Below are 21,139 nucleotides of genomic sequence, written 5' to 3'. Positions count from 1 at the left end.
ACTTATGATTGAATTATAAAAGTATTGAGTGCTATGGTTAAATTTATCAGCCAATGATTGTTGTGAAGACTTTTCCAAACAGCAAAGTTCATTAACAACTTTGGTACGTCACAAGAACGAAATAAGAGCACCTCTCCACTATCACCTTTCTTCTATAGGTGGAAAAAGCTAATAAGGCTGCAAAAAGTGAGCAGAGCTGTGGAAAGGCTCCCCCAAAACATTTTCACCTTCATTTTATAAAGCAAAATAAAATGTTTGAGTCTGCTTGCTATTGCTTTTTTGTTAGATGCTTTGGAGTAGGAACATAGGAACAATATAACAGTTAAGGTCCTGTCCCCGACTTCAACAAATATTTCTTGAGCACTTACTATGTGCCCATAGGCATTGAGAATATGGTGGTGAAGAAAATGAAACTCAAGGTTTCAAGGACAATAGAGTCTTCTGGGGAAACTAGCCAATAAGCATGCCAACAAATGCATTTGTAAACTGGGGGAAGTGCTATAAAAAGAAAGACTGGAGAGCTACTATTGCAAGAAGGGAAGCTCATTCCAGAAAAAGAAAACAATGCATGCAAATCCCTGAGGCTGGAAATAATTGCCCTATTGGGTTTGAGCAACTGAAAAAGACTGCTGCATTCAAGCATAAAGAGAAAACCTGAGAGATGGATTTGCAAAGACGTGCAAAGAATTCTTTTTCCTTTGCAATCACTTCTGATTTTACCTTTTCTGGATAACATCTCGTAAAATATAATAATCAAAATATTTAACTTATGAATCTAGCTAAGGGAAAGAAGGAATAGAAAATTAAATGCATCAACCAATTCCCCGTAAATTGTAATTTTCTAAACAACTGGATTTTGACCATTCAGTCAATAAATATACATTGCGTAATCTGCTATGTTTATTATATGTTCAAACTACCAGACCAATGTCAATTGCAGACAAATTTAAAAGGAAAATGAGATTCAAATAACAGCAGTTATGTTTAAATTGGAAAAAATTATCTCTAACAAATTAAATGTAATGACAATTATCTAAAGTTGGAGATAACTTTAAAAAACAACCTCTATGCTAAAACTTTGAAAAATTATAATTCATAGTAAAATATAATTTACTTGAATGACTTATAAAATTAGAATGCTTTTTAAAAATCTAAAAACCAAAGACAGTTTCAGAGCTAGGAAATAAATGTTTCTGTGAACTGACTATGACGAATCAAAACTCCGTTTTAAATATCTATAAAAATTTCATTTCTACATAACAATGACTCTAGAAAATATCCATTAATTAGCAAAAAATGTTGGTCATATTGACAAGAGGCATTTTAAACAAGCCACGGAAGAAAAGGGTTATATGAATCATAGATGGTTCTGCATAAATGGGAGCGTATTTTGTAGCCAAGTCACTTAAACTAGATTTAATTGTGCTCTGTAAATAGATATATTACCAGAAACACAGTGGATATCCTGTTGAGACTTTTTTTTTTTAAACAGGATCTTTGTGCACATTGTTAGGGATAAATAAGGCACTTGAACTTATATCCTGGCCGACATGATCCACTAGAATAACACGTTCCTTTAGAAGGTACTACTCTTTCGAAATTACAGTTGCTAGCCTGAAGTTACCCTAATTGTTAAAAGGTAGTACTGAATCCAAAGAGAGAGACAAAGCAATTGCCGTCCTTCTATTAACAACCCAAACATATTTTCCAGTGAGACCCTTGAAAACTGTTCCGTATTCAAAAAATTACCACTTTACCCACAAACTTTCTGAGAACTGAAAATAGTTTATTTGCACCAAATTCCCTTGATTTAAGGCTTATTAACTTGAAAAGAGCTCAGTGACATTTGGAATTGTATAGTAGTCTTGCCATAGCACTGGCATATGGAGTTGCATTTTAACGAAGAAGATCAGGAATAAACCCATGTATTCGTTTCAAATAACAAAGTTTATTGTAGTTGATGGGCACACATGTAATACAAAGATAAATTAATTATTTTAAATTTGAAGAATAGTATAAATTTTACTAAATACTATGAATAAAATGTGTAAAATGACTTCTGTGTGTAACTGTAATATATTGCCTTTCTTCTGTGCCTTACATCCTGAATATAAATCAGAAACAATCATTTTTGTATTTGTGATTCTTAATATCACTAATATCAAAATTCTACTTTAAAACCACATTAAGTAATCAGTTCATTATGAGTGATTTACTTGTAATTATTTCGTGTATTCCATGGCTAATTGGCTAATTCAATGGTTTATTTATGGTTTCAGAATAAAAATATTAACAATATGTTGAATTTCTGAATTTACTGGGAAATTGTCCATCAACTTGTCAAGACAAACAAGTCTATATGTGGACTTTATTCATTAGAGTCTGCTTCAATGAATTAATATATTTTAAAATAACATTTTTTCTGAATTTTTTTCCGAAATTTAAGTACTCTTTTCTCGTATAATTATTTTTTAAATCTAGAAATGTATAACGAAGAAAATGCAAACCACCATCCCAAAACTAATAGGAATATTTAGTGTACTTGCTTACAGTATAAAGTATAGAATTAAGCAACTCAGATTCAAAATATAGTCATTGTCACCTCATCACACCCATTTGCTCACCCAGGACCTTAGACAAGTTTTGTAACCTCCTAGCACCTGAGTGTTCCTATCTATAAAAGTAGTACAGTAATAATGCCAACTGCAAAGAGTTGATGGGCTTACATGAAACTATTCAAGTAAAGCTCATAGAACTATGTTTGATATACTGTAAATGCTAATTATTATTCTCATTTTGAGTATTTTTCATATGCATATATTGGGGGGATCTGGTTTTTATTTTTTAATTTGGCGTTTGGATATGACATTACCAGGTCTATGAAATCTAGAAATGCAAATGCCACCAGTGCTACCACCAAGATTGTTAAAATTTTTCCCTTGAGAGGCCTTGTATACAAGCATGGTATTGAAACAATTCAATTTTTTCAAGTTTGCCAATACTTTGCAGTTTCTAAAATAAATGGGCCTGGTTCAGATTACCAATTTAGATTATACTAGCCTTCTTAAGTCATCCTTCAAAAAGGTTAAACAACAAGAAGTAATCACTGACAGTGCATTTTGTATTGGGTGCCTGATGTGATGGACCAAGTCCTGGATTAAAAGGGAAGACCCAAGGTCTGATATCATCTCCTGGGTTCATCCAGCAAACACTGGTTAGGTATCTACTATATGCCGGGCACCATGCTGGGAACACAAAGGAATTAAATAAGAGATTGTCATGTCACTCAAAAGCTCATAGTTCAGTAGAAAATAAGACATATAAAAAATAAAGGAAAAGCTGTGGAAGGATGCAATGACGAAGATAGATAAAGGGAGACTGTGAACACAAAGAAAAAGTAGTGTCATGTCTAGCTGATGTGGTCAGGAAGGGTTCACAGAGGAATATTTCAGCGTTGGGTAGGATCTTTAGAGTATTAGACCTTGGATTTCCTCCTAGACAAACAGGAAAAATGAATCCGTGCCATTCACTTCACCAAGTTGTGAGATCCAGAAAGAGAAAGTATGTGAATTAGCTTTGTGAATTTCAGTCTTGTTTAAACTGCAAGGAATTAGGGATTATCCATAGCTTTTACCTAAACGTCTCCACTATACCCTTTCATTTTAGCTTTCAATGATGCTTACTTATTTTAACTCCTCTTTACCAGACACTTTTTTTTCCATTTTCACCTACTAACCCCAAAGACTTTGGGGTATCCTCATCAGTCAAGTTGGGCAAAAGAAAAATGAGACAAAGAAAATCAGCTATGTTGAAATGTTTTCTTCTTTCAATATGCTAACATCTAACTCGCAATGAAAATAATGTTGTGTTTATTCAGATTATCTCATTAATTTGACCCCTCCTAATTCACAGCTGGTGCATGAACAATGGTAAGATTTTAGTAAAGCATATTGTTCCATCAAATTCTGTGTCAGGACTCTTATGTAAATGACGTTAGTTAAATCTGATATTTCAAAGGAAATAACAGCACATGAGTGTTCGCTGTCAATTTCTCCACATTTCTCAATAAATTACATCCATTCATTTAGTAAGTATTTATTTGTACCTACTCTATGTGGCACACTGGAAATAGAGCCATTAACAGACAAGACACACATCCTAGCTCGTGTGCATCTGCAGATTAGCAAAGAATAGAGAGAACTGTATAGCTGGGAGCACAATACATTGAGTGTTGAAATGTGAGACATGCAAGGTGTGATGTGTGCACAACTGGAAGACAAAACCCAGTACAAGGAGAAGGCAAGGCTTTCCAGAAAAAGAAGTTATAAACTGAGACGGGAAGGAAAAGAGAGGTCAGTAAGTGAAGGATGACAATTATTGCTCTCCTTAGATCAAATTAATTTATGTGTATGTTGGATGAAGTTGGTAGAAGGGGAAGTGAGGTGAACTCTATTTAGTAGGGAAAATAGGAGAACACACTTGGGGTTCATAGAATCCAGTAAAGCTGGAGGCACTTGAGTTGGCCAGCAGTGCCATTGAGCACGTTCTCGCAACTGATTTTAAGTATTTCTCTTCCTTGTGCCTAACAGCCAATAATGAAGGTAGATAGGGTCATTTTCATCTATTAAAACTATTTACAGAGCTCCAGGTGTCCAACTTAGAGAGAGGGTGGAACTGAAAAGTGTGCAGTCTCCAGCTAAAGAGATTTCTCTCTTTCTATAAATCAAGTGGAATTTTGGAAATGTGCTTGCAGGTTATACTTGTTCCCTTTTTATGAATGCCAAAATACTAATAAAACAATTCACGAGAAGTCCCCACTGCTCCTGGATTTGACCACTTGTGTTTATTTCAAAGTTTGTGCTCAAGTAACCTAAGTTATAATGACACAACACATCTATGTCTAATGATTCATGTATTGTTTGGTTGTCTCAAAATTCTGTTTTGCAAAATAGATTTTTTTCTATCTCTATACATGGATTTAGTAAAGGAAATATTACTTCATTCATTCATTCCACAAATATGGGTCTTCTGCTATTGGCCGAGTGATGAGCTAAGTTCTCTTATCTGTTTGCAAGTGGTGAACAACTTCAGACAATAATTTTTAGACATTTGTAAAACCTATGAAAACAGTAAAAGGAAGGGTGTGTTCTTTTGTTTAAGGGTTTGAAAAATAAAAATAATCACATTAACACGTACCTGAAATAGGAAGACTGCATGAAAAATGTCCTTCCTGTTAACAAAGGCTTGAATACATGCTTCCGGTTTCCATGGCAGCCCAACTAAACAGAAAAATAAGTCATAGAAGTGGCCTTTTATATCAATGACTTGCTTCCTAAACAATAGGACCAGGAGCAATCAGTGGAAAAATAATGACTAGTGCTGTCCTACTTACGAAAACTGTTTTACAACTTATCAGATTATTTAAACCAGAGGGAACATTGTTTGAAAAAAAATGACACAAAATTGGAATTTATGTTTTCATTTTGACTCTGTCTGTCTCTACGGTAATTACTTTAAAAAAAAAGATTCAAGTAAAAAAAAAAAAAAAAAAAAAACCTAAAAATAATTCTGCCAAACAGACTATCTTTCGTAGGTCTAACTTACTTTAGAAAATGTATGTAGGAAATGGCGTTAACATCCCTTTAGCAGGAGAAACTTCTTAAGCTTAAATTAAACTGAAAAAGCCACAGAAAAAAGGGTTTGACACCCTAAAGTCGGTGTCCAAATGAACGCTACGGTTGACCTCATAGGTGTGTTTACCCTGACCTCCTAGAAGAAAAGGAAAAAGAAAGGAAAGAGAGGGGGAGAAGGCGAGGGAGGGGAGGAAGAAGGAAGGGAAGAGACAGAGAAAAAACAGGGAGGGAGGAAGCTGGGGAAAGAAAAAGACCATTTGCTGACTCTGTTGTCTTATTTCCCAGAATGATTCAATACCTCAAGAAGATTTCACTCCAGAAGTGTACAGAGTTTTCCTCAACAACCTTTGCCCTCGACCTGAAATTGATAACATCTTTTCAGAATTGTAAGAGTACACATTTTAACCCACATCTTTTTCAGCTTTCATTGATTCTCAGGTGACTAGAGCAGGACTTTGAGTGGTAATTGGAGATGGAAGAATATCATACACTATGTTTAAAAGCAATATTCCTGTGTGATGTTTTGGATAGGATCATACAATCTTGCCCATGAGGTGCAACCACTGCTTTCAATGAGTACAAGTTTGCTGTGATATATTGTCGGAGGTAGTTGTTTTTGCATGCTCAGATAACTTTGTATGGTTGAAGGATTATGGGTAGAACAGGGAGTCATCTTGGCTTAGTGGAGATAGACTCATGTCGCAGGAAGAACTCTGGATTGGGAACCAGTTATTTTATCTCTCTCGGCCACATTAGCAAAATGAGAAGTTTGGATTACTGAGAACCCCCTTTGCTGAAGAATTATTTGCTTTTATGTTAGAAATTATAAACTTATATTAAGGCGTTACTTTTTTTGAAAGATTAGAAGAACAAAAGGAAAAAAAAAGAAAGAAAGAAACCAAGGCACTAAGGCAAATATGGGGAAAGTAGCAGTTTACCTTTCCTGAAATACTGAAATCTACATGACAGAAAAACAATACAAAATGTGGTAAACAAAATAAGGGTTTCTTCAAATGGAAGACAGGCAAACAGTACTGCTGAAAATGACATTGCATATTCTTGTTTTGTGCTGTTCATTGCCATCATATATTTATTGAACATCTGCAACATTTGTACCACTGAATTTGTCTTTAGATGATCAATACAATTGAAATGGGAAGTTTGAACGATATGTTGAGGAGTTATAGTCTCTTGTTGAAGCCTAACGGTAACTTTTAAAAATGCTCAAACAGGTTGTTTACTTTAAGTAATGATAATAAATACATCTTTAAATGACTAGGGATATGGAGTTGGATGATTAAACCAAAAATTTACTGTCATAATCAAAAAACCTCTGTGTTCTGTTTAGAATGGTGCACCCTTCTGCACATTGTGCAGTGTTTTTCTACTGTGAGTTTTCTTACCCATTTGGTATTTTTCAAGAGCATTGGGTTTTAGTGGTAGCAATTGCACAAGATATTTGCAGCCCACAGAGGTATAAAAATCATGTTTTTAGGGCAAGATAAGAGTTTCAAAATAGTATTTTCTTATCAAGCATAGCAGGATTTTATTTCCCTAGAGTTAAATGCAAATATATGAATGAAACTTAGTTTAAAAAATTCTTATTTATTGATTTTTAACTGTTTTTAGTGGTGCCAAAAGCAAACCATATCTTACCGTTGACCAGATGATGGATTTTATCAACCTTAAGCAGCGAGATCCTCGGCTTAATGAAATACTTTATCCACCTCTAAAACAAGAGCAAGTCCAAGTATTGATTGAGAAGTATGAACCCAACAGCAGCTTCGCCAAAAAAGGTCAGTACTTCCTTTCACACCAAAGGGAAGCTCTTGTTTCTAATTGGGGGTAGTCACACCCTGGGAATTAGGAACACCAATGATTATTAGATTAGTTTCCTCTGTTTACAAAGGCATCCCTTTCTGTCTGAAATCACTTGGAGGTTCAATGCAGTACGTGTTTCTTTAAACTTCGGTGTGTGATTTTTTTGTCCTTGTTATTATATTTATGAATGCATGTAACATATTTTTTAAATGTCTAATCCTGTTTTGTTTCAAATTCACCCAGTGACTTAATGTGTATTTTTCATACAGGAAATTCACTATCTTTAGGTTACCCTTTTGGATCTTTTTCTAGAAAGTTCTGTGAAGTGGCCCACAGATTTTTCTAAGGTTCTAAAACTGAAGAGAATATTTAGTCTGTGAGACCCTTATCTTTTTCCAGTATACACTATCTGATAAATTTTTCTATCTGGGGAAATAGTCTAAAATTTGGCTCTCTGTGTAGAAATACTTAGTGTTGTAAATACAAAACAATCCAAAAATTGATAACCCAAAGGCAGCTCTAAGTTACCTGGAAGTTTTTTTTTTTTTTTTTTTGAGACGGAGTCTCGCTCTGCCACCCGGGCTGGAGTGCAGTGGCTGGATCTCAGCTCACTGCAAGCTCTGCCTCACGGGTTTGCGCCATTCTCCTGCCTCAGCCTCCCGAGTAGCTGGGACTACAGGCGCCCACCACGTCGCCTGGCTAGTTTTTTGTATTATTTAGTAGAGACGGGGTTTCACCGTGTTAGCCAGGATGGTCTTGATCTCCTGACCTCGTGATCCGCCCGTCTCGGCCTCCCAAAGTGCTGGGATTACAGGCTTGAGCCACCGCGCCCGGCCACCTGGAAGTTTTTAAGAAATTTTTATTTTCGATTCTGGGAAAATGAATTGCCAAAATAAGATCATGAAGATGTAATTACTGCAAGTTTTCAACTACATGTGGCAGCACTGTCCCTGAACAAGATCTTCCACTGCGAAGACTAACTCTCATCTGGATTGAAATATCTTCACCAAGAAAATTAGTGTGTTATCACTGATGTTATTGCAGATTGCCTAGATATTCCATAGGGAGGAAAATAAAGTACAATTAACCAATTATTGAAAAGAAATCAATTATATATTAATATGCAGGCATTTTCTAAAGTAACATAAATAGCTCTAGCAAGCTTATAGTCATAAATAAGAATGATTATCATAAAAGTAAATTTAAAAGTCTTTTAACCCATTATATTTAATCTGGAACTGGTCCTCTAAGTGGAAAATGAAAGCATGAAGTATAAATGGGCCCAGGTGCTGTGGCTCACGTCTGTAATCCCAACACTTTGGGAGGCCGAGGCGGGTGGATCTCTTGAGGTCAGGAGTTTGAGATCAGCCTGGCCAACATGGTGAAATCCTGTCTCTACTAAAAATACAAAAATTAGTCGGGCATGATGGCACACTCCTGTAGTCCCAGCTACTCAAAAGAGGCAGGAGAATTGCTTGAACCCAGGAGATGGAGGTTGCAGTGAGCCGAGATTGCACCACTGCCCTCCAACCTCGGTGACAGAGGGAGACTCTGTCTCAAAAAAAAAAAAAAAAGAAAAGAAAAGAAAGACAGAAGAAGAAGAAGTATAAATATAAAATCTATTAATTATATCCTACATGCTACTACTTGGAAATTTTTAGATGCAATTTTTTAGTTTTCATTTGTTTTCTTGGTGAAGCACTTTGCCTTAGTTGTTGTCATCATTCTTACTGATGCTGTGAAGGTGAGATTAGTTAAAGGAAACAACTAACCCAACAGTATGTCTTGGCATGGCCAGGCCTGCCCCTCCAAACCTACTTAAATAGGTTACCCTTTCTTCTGTAGTACACAAGAGATGAGATTTCCCCTTATCATGAAGCAGGGCACATCTTGGAGGTTTTGCCCAAGTAGCTTAGCAGTTCTTTTCTAAAATCCAAACTTCTCCAAAAATAACATACACATTGTTACAACAAATCTAACAACACTTCTAAAAACCAGTTAGCCCATGACACTAGGAAAACAAAAAGCTTTTGTGAAACCAGTGAAACACTCCAAAGTGTAAGCCTTTTCCTTTCCTCCTTCCTTCACACCACACTGCTGATGGCCCAGGCTTCAGCTGGTATCTGATGCCTCCGTACATCATCTTCTGATGACTCGCACAATGTAGAGGGTACAAAGAGAAAACATTGTGATAGATTACTATAAAACCCTATAACCCTAGAAAAACCCATTTTGATTCTAATGGAAATTAAGATGATGTCTCCTAGCATTTGCAAAATTATTTAGTGCCATTTTATGAATTTCACATCGAAAGAGGCACACAAAATATTTTAAAATTTAAATGTTTTAAAAGCAACGTTATCTGTTTTTCCATACCTTAATATGACATTGATCACAAAACCTCTGTGTCAACCTTAATAGCAGTATAAAGAAGCAACATAGAATAGTGGTTCCACTTTTGAGTTTCAAAGCTGAGATCCACCTCACTAGTTTTATAGCCTTGGTGCTTAACTTCTCTATGCCTTCATTATTTCATCTTCAAAATTAAGGACAGAAGAATTCTTGATTTGCTTGTTGTAGATTTGAATTAAATAAAACCTGCAAAGCATTTGGAAAGAAGAATCTGGGCCTGTGTAACACGATGAATAAGTGTTAACTCTTCTCAATGTTTTGAAGTGTAGTGTGTTGGTTTTCATTCCTCAGGAGTTGTTGTCTATTTTTTCTAGGAGATCACATGATTTCTGGGCCTTAAACTTTCTTTTATTTTCCCCAGCACCTAGAAGATGCACCTTCTCATGATGAAATCCTTAATGTAGACTTGCAGGTGGGATCTAATCAGTGACCCAAAGTATTTGTGCCCCAACTGATCACTTAAGAATGTTACCTAGTGTTCTCTGTACAGAAAAATTTTGGCTAATGCCATCTCTACCTAAAACCTTATCTAGCACATGGGAAGGACAGAGGCTTTGGAGTCCAACAGCTGGAATGTAGCTAATGGGCCAGCCACCTGCTACCATATAACATGCACCCTCAGTCACCCCAGGGGACTTCAGCACCAGTTCAGAAGTTCTGGTTGGCTGTATCTGTAGCTCCTTCTTCTCTAGAATCCATATGAAAGAAGTTCAACTCTTGAGGAGTTAAAAGTCAAATTACAAAGACCTTAGTAGGGTCATTTCAGCTCTAAGTCATGTACACAAAAAGGGACTCATGATAGCTGCCTTGTTTTAGGATAAAGTGAGATTGTGTCTGTTAATGTTTAGCCCAGCACACAATAGTCATTCAGTAAATGGCCTAAATTGTTATTATTAATTGTTTAAAGCAGGCCAAATGGTACTAGAGGAAGCACACAGTCTCTGGTGTTCTAGTCTTACAAACTCAAACTTACAAGCCAACCTACATTAAGTCATTCATAACTTCAGTATTTAATAACTCTTCAGTGAAAGGCAAGAGGCTACAGACAGTGACAGACCCAGAGATAAACCCTATGTCCCTAGAGATTTGCACTCCTCTTAAACGTATATATATTATATATGTATAATTCTATTTTAATATAATATGTAAATATATTAATAATCTAATATCCATAATTAATATAATATCTAAATATTACTTCTTGAAACCCAATGTGCACCTGAATCACCTGAGCCCTTGTTAAAATGTAGATTCGAGATTCTGCATTTCTAACAAGTTACTGGGTGAGGCAGAAGATGCTGAGCAAAGGCCCACACTCAGTAGCAAAACTCTAAGAAGTACAGAGAAAAGTGCAGCAAGCATGAAGATAAAGGGATTTCTTCCTGTAGGGGACAGTTCATGGAAGAGATAACATTTGGGCTGAATTGATTTTAACACAGATGAGCTACAGACTTTAAAACTTTAAACTTTTAGTCAAGTAGTTAATACATTTGGATCAATAAACACATAAGAAAATAAGTAGGGAAGTTTAATATTACATTATAATTTATTCTTCTGCTGCTTTCATTTTAACTGTTTTCAGATGTGCCCAAGTGTTAGTTAAATTGGTGTTGATCTCAGTGCTGATCAGGAAATTAAGTCTTATTTACCTGAGAAAGGCACTTCCATATAGCCTATACTTGTTATAAAATGCTAAGCATAAGATACACACATAATATACATGATAGAATATAAACATATGTAGCATATATATACACAACATATATACACATACACAGAGGCACACACACTCTCTGATAGCCAGAAACATATCTTAAAGTAGGTATTAAACAAATAAATAATATGCAAACCTGACATGTGCTGTTTAGCTTTTATTTGCATTTTATATAATTTTTATATAAAACATAGACTTGAAATTAAATGAAAAAATTTTAGTGTCATCAAAAGCCCAAATGCCAAAGCTGACCATAGTTTAGCTGACTAAAAGGGTGACACATGGAAGTATGAAATGAAACTCCAGAAGAGACAATAGACTTTGATCCTCTGAGGACCTGCTGTAATTAGCATGTCAGCCACATCTCCATGCTGAAATTTCTGTTTTGGGAGATGTGTGTGTTGGTTATAAATAATCAGAGGATTTCTGTGCAGTCTAAGGCTGGGTCATGTGTGTGGGTTCCACAAAGACAGAATTTGAGTCTTGTCACAGAGGATACTATTCTCCTGGGAGTTTGATTTTTACCATTTGAAAATCACACATTGAAAAATACCGTGGCCCCTGGTCAGCAAAAGCTTCCTCCTTTCCATGTTGTTTGCACTGTAGACTTAGATATTCCTGGCACAGGAATATGCAATGACCACTGCCTCTTGAAAACAACATGTTCATGAATGTCATACTTTCAAGATCAGTGTCTCCAAAACAGTTATATTTTTAATCACTTAAACTCTTCAGATGAAACACAGTGAGTAAAATTAGCATGAAAAATAAAATAGTCTATAGTCTGTAACTTTGGTAACAGAATGCAGACTTCAACTTACATATCTATGAACGAAGGTCAAATTTTACTTAAACTGCCAAACCAAAAGAAAACAGTAATTTTTTTCATGCTTTTATTCTGTGAAGATCAGGTGTTTATGAGTGTTTGTTAAATAATTGAATTAGTGTAGCAGATTATAATAGCAGATGTTTCAAACTACCTTCCTTTTATCATCAGTTCTTCCTCCTAAATTTTTATAAGGCATACTATACAGAAGTATCCCCACTTTGTTGTAATTAAATCATAAAAATGAAGCTATATAATCCCTTTTAGTGACACTACTCACTGAGTTAATAGTTTAATAGTTGAAATGAACTCAAAATTATAATGGCGAAGCAATTTGATTTTAAGCAAAGTAGTAGCAGTTCAGATATAGAAAGTGTTTTAGCTTTTTTTCCTTTAAATAGTATCAGTAGGAAAAAAAGCCCTATTGCATTTTCAGTATAGTTTTATTTAAAGTATTATATAATTGAGCTATGTTCTCTCATTGTCAACACCAAGAAATAGGCTGAGAGTGATAGGAAGAGACTGGACTTGGGAAACTTGAAACCTGTAATTTTAGGTGAGACTCCTCCAGTTGAAAAAAATGGCAGAATTTAACTCAAACTAAAGCACTGAATAAATGTACTTGTGCATATAAGCAAAAAGTCAAGGTGTTAATGGTTTCAGACATGACCATATCCGGAAGGTCAAGTCATGTCATCAGTAATTGTCTTTGTTCATCTCTCATCATTTTCTCATACTGGCTCTAGTTCTTGGGCAGATTTTCCTGAATGCCAAGACAGCCACCAACAGCTCCAAGCCTATAGCTCACCAGTCCTAGTACACAGAAATCCTTTTTACTCATGGTTCCAATGAAAGTCCCAGAATCCAGGGCATGGCTTCAGTCACTCAAGGCCACTTCTAAATTAGAATCACAGTGTCCTGAAGGATGGGATAAAAATAAACGGACAGGCTTAAGTCATATGACTCCCCCAAGAGCCCATAAGGGGTCAACTACCTAAAGCACAAACCACATAGACCGACAATTGGAGAGAGATGGTTCCCTAAAATTCAACCAGGATATGCTTCCTAAGGGAAGGAATAGTGGTCGCTTGGCAGATAAAAAGAGTAGATCACACTAAAACTAGGTCAGAAATCAGTCATTCATTATGACTCTTTATTTGGCCTTACCAAGCCATTTAACTTCTTTGACTAGCCCTGCTCCCTAGTTTTCTCAACTTTGAAATTATTTCCTGAGAGAATTACCAGAAGAATTAAATAAGATGCTTTTGGTAAGAAGGTTACATATATTCATTGTTGTCGGCTAAATCGTCATTGACCTGAACTAATGAAAAGTGATCATTGGCATTTATGCCAAATTATTTTAAAACATTTATGAGTCTAGAAGTGAGACTCAGTGCCTTGGGCTGAGGTATTCCTGAATATTGCTGTTTCTCATCTAACAGGCTTATTTAATGTACTATAATTAAGGATAAGAATAATCATTTATTAATGAAACTTGAAAAAATATGGCATGTCATATCTGTGCACAAATGGTCCTTTCTGACTCATTCTTTTCTATACCTTTTTATTAAAATGGAATTATAATTATAGTCATAAGAGTAGGGATGTACACTCGACTCTTGCTGTTTACTTCATTATCACTTCAATGTAGATTTTTTGAATCATATTTTTCCAGCACCATTTCACTTTACTAGGTAGAAGTTATAAAAACTAATAATAGTGATGATTATAATCTCTATTCTCCATCCTTGAAAGATCAAACATGCCCAGATTAAAGAAATAGGCTGGCATAGTGTCATGATGAAGCCAGTAAACCTCAGGCAAGAGACTTTACTTGTGTGCTTCAGGTTCTTCATCTGTAAAATGGGATGAGACCAGCAATGTAGCAGACACCTGTGCTAGTCCCATGTCCCTTGGCACTCATGGTTCCAACCCAGCCACCTACACACTTGGTAACTCTCCAGGGCCTTCTGTCAGTCCATTCACAGCCGGGCTACAATTCCCAGGGATTGTATGCCTCAGGAGTAGTTGAAGAATAAATACCTCATCTTCTATGCCCCTTGGGTTGCAAAGTTCTGATGTGTGTTCTCTGCTTTCTCCCAGAGTTCCTTGATGAGACTGAGCCCTAATTGACCACAGCTGTAACCTGCTTCATAACCTTCTCCTTCTTAGCTGCCTTTCCTTCTTGTCTCACTTCTTTTCTCAACTGTTGTTTCATAGGGTCAACTCCCAAAAAAGCTACTTGCACTCAAATCCTTGTCTCAGATCCTGCTTTTGGAAGAACCTAAACTAAGACAAGCACTTTTCTATAAATGGCCTTAGGGAATTAAAAGTGAAAGATGGGTAAGGTCAGAGTTGCTGAGCATTCAGAGAAAAAAAAAATGGAAAGAGGCTATGCCTCATCATTCCTGCCAATCTGTCACATTATTGTCTTCATTGTTTCCAATCATGAAGCCCTGGCCAGTGGCCTCAAATCATAGATTTCCAGTCTACAAAGGACTTAGCCATTTAGCTTAGCCAAACTGTCAGGTTATTAGAAGAGGCAGTTTGCAGAAATGGTAATGTTGGGACCAAGACCCTATTTTCTTTGTCCCATTGCAGAATTCTTCCCGCTACTCCAGACATCCACCTAGGCACTCCATCAGGACTTGCTTAGAAAAAAGTTGCAACACAGTCCATTTAGAAGTTATTGATCGATATCTATAGCAGTGGTTTCCAAACTGGTCCTAGACATAGCACCCTTTGTTTGTTTCTTCTAACAAAGTCTCATGAGAAAGGCCAATATGTAGGGAAAAGCTTTAAAGGTGCTGTCTTGGTGGAATAGAGGGGAGCCTGGAATACAGGTGATGGTGGCTGTTGCCCTACCACTGTCTCCCCTTATGACCCACCCCATTCTCTACAGGGACGTCTGCCCAAACCCTGGGATATTCAGGATGTTTAGTTTAAAAACCACTCCTCTGAAGGAAATACTGACTAGTTTAAAGATCTGCCTTACAATTAAGGTAGCATCCATTTAAGTCATTTTATATAGATTACCTACAAAGTAGTTGAGGAAATAGAACCAAAGTGAATCAACAAAGTCAACACAAATGAGATCAATTTTCTTCCCAAAAGACAAAAACAGAGGAAAACTATATGATGTAGCCAATGTTTTTCATGCCTTAATTAAGTTACTGCACTGAAAAAGCTGCTGAAAAGCTACTCTAGGATTTTATTGATCGAGATCTCATTTAAATTCCATCTATTGACTCTCCAGCCTCTGCGGAGGGTTACAGAAAAATGGCATTGTCGTCCCTGAGTGCATTCCAAGTTCTTCTTAACTTCATGTTTGGTATGTTCATAGACTTCTCTGAAATATTTCACATTGCCTAAGAATGAAAAAAAGTTTCAAGATAGTCATTGTGGATCTATTGTTCATTGGTTGACCTGGCAACTCCTTTTGCTTTCCTTTCCCTTATTACATTTCCTTTATTCCCAGAAGGCAGGGCCGGGGCCTGAGGAAAGGCAAAGGCCTGGCCCAGGAATCCTGTTTGTTTTCTTCTTTCTTTCAGTGACCTCAGTGTCTACTCAGGCCCACAGCTCTGGCCAGAAAGTCACAGATCCATCTACCCACAGCTGAAATGTTCTTTGTTCAGAAAATAACCAGACAGGAAAAATATAAGTAAAAGGTAAAATCAAATGCCAGTCCAATAGAGAAGTGAGCTTGGTAGCCTCATCAACCTCATTGTCTGCTGAGTCTTGTTAAAACTTTCCTTCATCACACCTTTCAGAGGTGCCTTGCCATTTCATGTGAGAGCTATTGGGACACAGCAGAGAATGGCTTCTTTCCTCCTAGATGTGACCTCCCAGCAGAACACGGCATTGATAATGGTTGGCTAGTATACCTTTCCCCTTGTCAGCAGGGTCTAGGAGTAGGTTGCAATGTAGGGGTTGGGGGGCAGGGGACTCTGGCTCAGTCAAAACAGGCTGACAGGTTGTACTGTGTTGGGAGGGAGAGAGGCCACAGAGCCACAGGCGTTTGGCTCCTAACATTGGCATTATCCAGGGTCTCGTCAATAACCAATGTGATACAACAGATAAGTGGGAGGGAAACAGGTCGAATGCAGAAAAAAAAAGCAAATCACAGGGAAACCAGATTAAGTGAGGGAGGGACCTTCCACCCTAACTCTTAATAGAAAAGCTGAAAAATGTACCATGGTAGGGAATCCTGCCAGGAAGTGGAAAGGGAGCAAGGATTTCACTAATCTCTTATGGAGATTCTGGAAGATCTGTCCTAACTCTGAATCACTGCAGTCTCTAGGATGCCAGCTGTGACAGCAAAGATGATCTCTAAGCTAGGGATAGCATTATTTTAACAGGAGAGTTAATTGAGAATGATGAACAAAATCAAACTTCTTACCTAAGCATGCTTAGGTAATGCTTACCTAAGCATTCTACCTTATATGTAGAAAATAAGCCCAAAAAAATGCTTCTGAACAATGTGGCTGTATGTCTTTGTTGGGGGTTTTCCCAGAAGCCAACTTTTAAAGGAGATTCAAGTCCACAGAGTTTGAAAGGTGATTCCAGGAAGTACTAGTAGGGCAGTAGGGAGTGTGAATGAGGAAGAGACAGCAGCTTACAAAAAACGTGTTGTCAAGATAGTCATTCCCAAGCACAGCCATTGTTGGAGGATGCTCTTAGAAAGTGTTAATTCTGGCCGGGCGCGGTGGCTCAAGCCTGTAATCCCAGCACTTTGGGAGGCCGAGGCGGGCGGATCACAAGGTCAGGAGATCGAGACCACAGTGAAACCCCGTCTCTACTAAAAATACAAAAAAAAAAAAAAAAAATTAGCCGGGCGCGGTGGCGGGCGCCTGTAGTCCCAGCTACTCAGGAGGCTGAGGCAGGAGAATGGCGGGAACCCGGGAGGCGGAGCTTGCAGTGAGCCGAGATCGCGCCACTGCACTCCAGCCTGGGCAACAGCGTGAGACTCCGTCTCAAAAAAAAAAAAAAAAAAAAAAAGAAAGTGTTAATTCTTAGGCCTTTCCAGCCTACACCACATGAAGTCAGTCATCAGGCAGAGATGCAGATACAAGTCCAGCTCAGCTGTATCTCCTGGAGCACCAATACAGTCTGCTATGATATTATTACCAGCAAAACACTGTTCACGATACTAAAAAGGATGTTCCCACCTCACTCTGCAGCTATAACAAGAATCTCCAGCATGTCAAAAAAGAGATCCTTCAAAGTACCTGATGCTTATTGAATGCATTTCTTTATTCTAACGTATACCTAATGCAGTTGTGTGGACACTTTAACAATCATGTGTTACCCATCTAACTTATGAACTGCTAGAAAGAGGAACAAAGTCCAGATAAAGTATTTGCTCTCAAGGAGCCAAGGAGAAAATTCTATTATTACAAATAATTATAAAACAAGATATAATGTGATTCAATTCCATTTATTCATCTAGCTAATATCCATTCATTCATCTAGCAAATATCTATTGAATAACCACGTGCAAGGGAAGCTTGAAGTTTTGTTTATTGACATTATGGGGAGTTTCTGGAATTGCTCTAAGCTCTTTACCTGCAAATTACCATGGCACATTTTTCAGCTTTTCTATTTCTTGTGCAAAACCTCAGATAAGTCTTCAAGTCCATATTATTATTCCCATTTTACAATGAGGAAACCGACTTTTTGGATGGTCCAGTAATTTGACTTGTTATACTGTTTAAGAATGAGTTATTGAGAGGTAAGTCTAAAGATGTAACATTTGTGACCTGACTGGAACCCTTCATGCTATTCTTGACTTACTTGTTGGTTTATTTACTCAACACACAGTTTTTTTGGCCTTGCTACCTGTGTCAACCCTTGAGTCAGACAATGAAAGGGCACCATTCTTCATCTATCAGGGTTCTCAATGTAGTAGAACCTCCTCTGTAGTCAGTACAGTGGGGAAGGATGTGCTGAAGGCATCTGAAGAGGAAACTGGCATTCCATGCTGTGCTTTATGCTGCAGAGCAGAGGGCCAAATGAGAGACAAGTGGCATGTAGGGCACTAAAAGATAACATGTTTTAAGTAGCTCATCAGAAAGCATTAATGAGAACGTAATATTCTGGGCCTGCCTTTATGCTAGACTATGGAAGAGATATAAACAAAGTGAAGGTCATGGTCCTTGCTCATACAAAGCCAATGTCCAATTTGATCAAGAAACATGACATTCTGGTGAAGGAACTAGAACATTTTTCCTCCTTTGTATTATGGTCAGGAACCACTGTGGAGGGTCTCCTCTCATAAAGCACTGTGACAGTGTATTCATAAAAGGCAATGGAATTGGTTTCCTACCCTCTGAGAACCTCTAATTTTAAATGATAAATCAGTCCTTCTACAAATAAATCTATGTTCCAAACACAGCTCTAAAGCTGTATTTAAGAGTGACAGGTTCTAATCTGGATTCTGTTCTTATCTTTCTATGTCATTTTAAAGGGGCTGTTTAATCTCTCTTGGGACAAGTTTGCTTCTCTGTCATGTTAGATAATAAAACTGTCTTCTGCCTACCAAGTGGAATGATGAGGAGTAAATAAGCTCACAGATGTGACAATACTTTGAAAAAGGGGAAGTGTTAAATCAAAGTAAGGTGTTATTATTAAGAATTTTCACACAAAACCACATCAAATAGTACAACTTAATACAGGGGAAACTTCAGGGACACAGAAAGCTGTGAGCACTGCGTGAAGAGCCAATCTGCAGGAGCTTTTGAGAAGAGTACATAGCCATTTAGGGGCCATTATCACACCATATCTTGGAGCTGTATTTGCACATAGTTATGGTAATAGCACAGTTTTTGCAATCAAGATGGAATAACAGTATGTGACACTTTTCAACTTAAGATAAAATAATAACACATGGAAACAGGTGCAGAACATACCGACTCCAGATTTAGGGGGGAAAATGGCAAAATAACCAAAGACGCCAGTGAAGTTCATATAATGTACAAAAGCACAGTTAGCTGACCAATGTGATAGGAAAGTTTGTGCCCAGGCAAAGATAGTTGAGAAGGGAACATTTAGATTATTTCTTAAAATAGGCAAATAAACTTTGGTGAGCCATGGGATATTAATGCCATCTGCACTGACTTTCTGTGAGCTGATCTAGCAGAATTTGCAAGGCCCAAAGCACCAGGAAAAAACGTGAGCCGAGAAATTGCTTTTCAGTGCTGTGCTTAGAAGTGATTTAAGGAGGTGCTAAACCACTGGGCTGGTAGCGTTCCAGTATGCTCTGGTATTATTGCATTAAGAGTGAAGATTGAGCAATGATGAATGGATTCTCAACCACCTAATCCCGGTGACATCCAAACATCTGAGTGCCAGATCCTGCCTAATTGGCATTTGGCACAGTAGAAGGAGGCTGGTGTCCATGCAAGCTGGCAGACACATTGTCCAGTTTTCCCATCTTGACTGTGATGATTCTACGTGGATTTATGGGCCATCTGTCTTCCAAGGCAAAATTTGTAGATTTCTCTGTGCTGCAGAGCTCTGAAGATGTTATTTGCATGGGTTTAGCTGTTTTTATTTTTTAAAGCTAACCTGCATATTTTTTGCAAAGCCCACAAAACAATGTCACTTCTTGTGTTCACCATTTCTCTTGTCCTCATGTTGGCATGACAAGTTTTCTATTATATTTCATTTTTCTTCCTAAAAATCAGATTCATGGGTTGGAGGATAAAAATGCTAGAGGATGCTTTTAAATTACTTGCAGAGATTAGAATGTAAATTAAGTCGGGAAAAGAATTTGGACCTTGATAGACAAATTCAAATCAAAGAGCTAATCCTCACGCCTCTGCCAAATGGGTCATTTGTCCGCCGGAGCTCAGCTTCTTTACACAGAAAGATTAAAGTAACACGTTTTAGAGAGATAAGTAAATCCTGGGAAAACTCTGCCTTGGTCACATTTAGGATTATTTTTAGGACCAATGCAGAGTGCCCAGATTGAAGCCAACTGCCAAGAAGGCAGGACACCTTTCCTCCCCATCGTCCATGCCCCCAGTCCAGGCCGTGTTAGGAAAGTTATGTAGATAAGCACTATCAACCCTACCCACCACTATCTGTCTTTCCATTGCCCAGGCATGGTATCCAGATCCATTTCACACTAAATAACCTTGTGCCCTCAGACAAGTTGCTAACATCTCTAAGCCTCCGTTTACTCAACTGAAAATGGGAATTTAAAAGTATGTCTCTCATAGGATTTCTATGCCTGGCGTGTGGTCAATGCTCAGTAATAGTAGCTCCCATTATTATGATAATTATGGTTATTTACCTTCTTCTATCACTAGATGATGTGTGATGTCTTCTACAGCAAGCAGCATAGCATCATGTTTAATGGCATGAAACACAAAGCCTGACCGCCTGGCCTCAAAGCCCAACTTATTCACTTATGAGTTGTAACCTTGAGCAACCTTCAGCAAGCTACTTGAGCCACCTTATCTTTGGGCACAAACCTTGAGCAAGCTACTTGCCTCAGGTTTCCCATCTGTAAAATAGTCATAGAAGTAGCCACTTACAGAGTTACTGTGAGGATGAAATGAGTTAATGCTTGCATATAGCAAGTAGCGTATCATAAAAGATTATTCAACAATATGCTGGAAATATTTTAAATCATGAAACTCTTCTAAGGCTCTCTTTTTCCTTGCACTTTCCTGTCATACCTTTTTTGTTTTGTTTTGTTTTGTTTTTTAGTACTGCATGTATAAGCAT

The 21,139-nt window shown here is 37.4% G+C and overlaps 1 protein-coding gene across 3 annotated transcripts in view; it reads left to right on the top strand.

The window, feature by feature from the left end:
* The window catches only part of PLCB1 (phospholipase C beta 1), a 752,445-nt gene that overhangs the window by 519,668 nt on the left and 211,638 nt on the right, over positions 1-21,139 (top strand). For all 3 annotated transcript variants that reach the window (XM_015149373.3, NM_001257867.1, XM_028827440.2), the window contains 2 exon segments: positions 5,919-6,019; positions 7,263-7,429. In XM_015149373.3, the coding sequence (XP_015004859.1) occupies positions 5,919-6,019; positions 7,263-7,429 (268 nt within the window).

The sequence above is a fragment of the Macaca mulatta genome, chromosome 10, assembly GCF_049350105.2.
Source record: "Macaca mulatta isolate MMU2019108-1 chromosome 10, T2T-MMU8v2.0, whole genome shotgun sequence".
Taxonomy (NCBI): domain Eukaryota; kingdom Metazoa; phylum Chordata; class Mammalia; order Primates; family Cercopithecidae; genus Macaca; species Macaca mulatta.
Note: the sequence above shows the minus strand (reverse complement) of the source record. Positions and strands in the feature narration are given on the sequence as shown.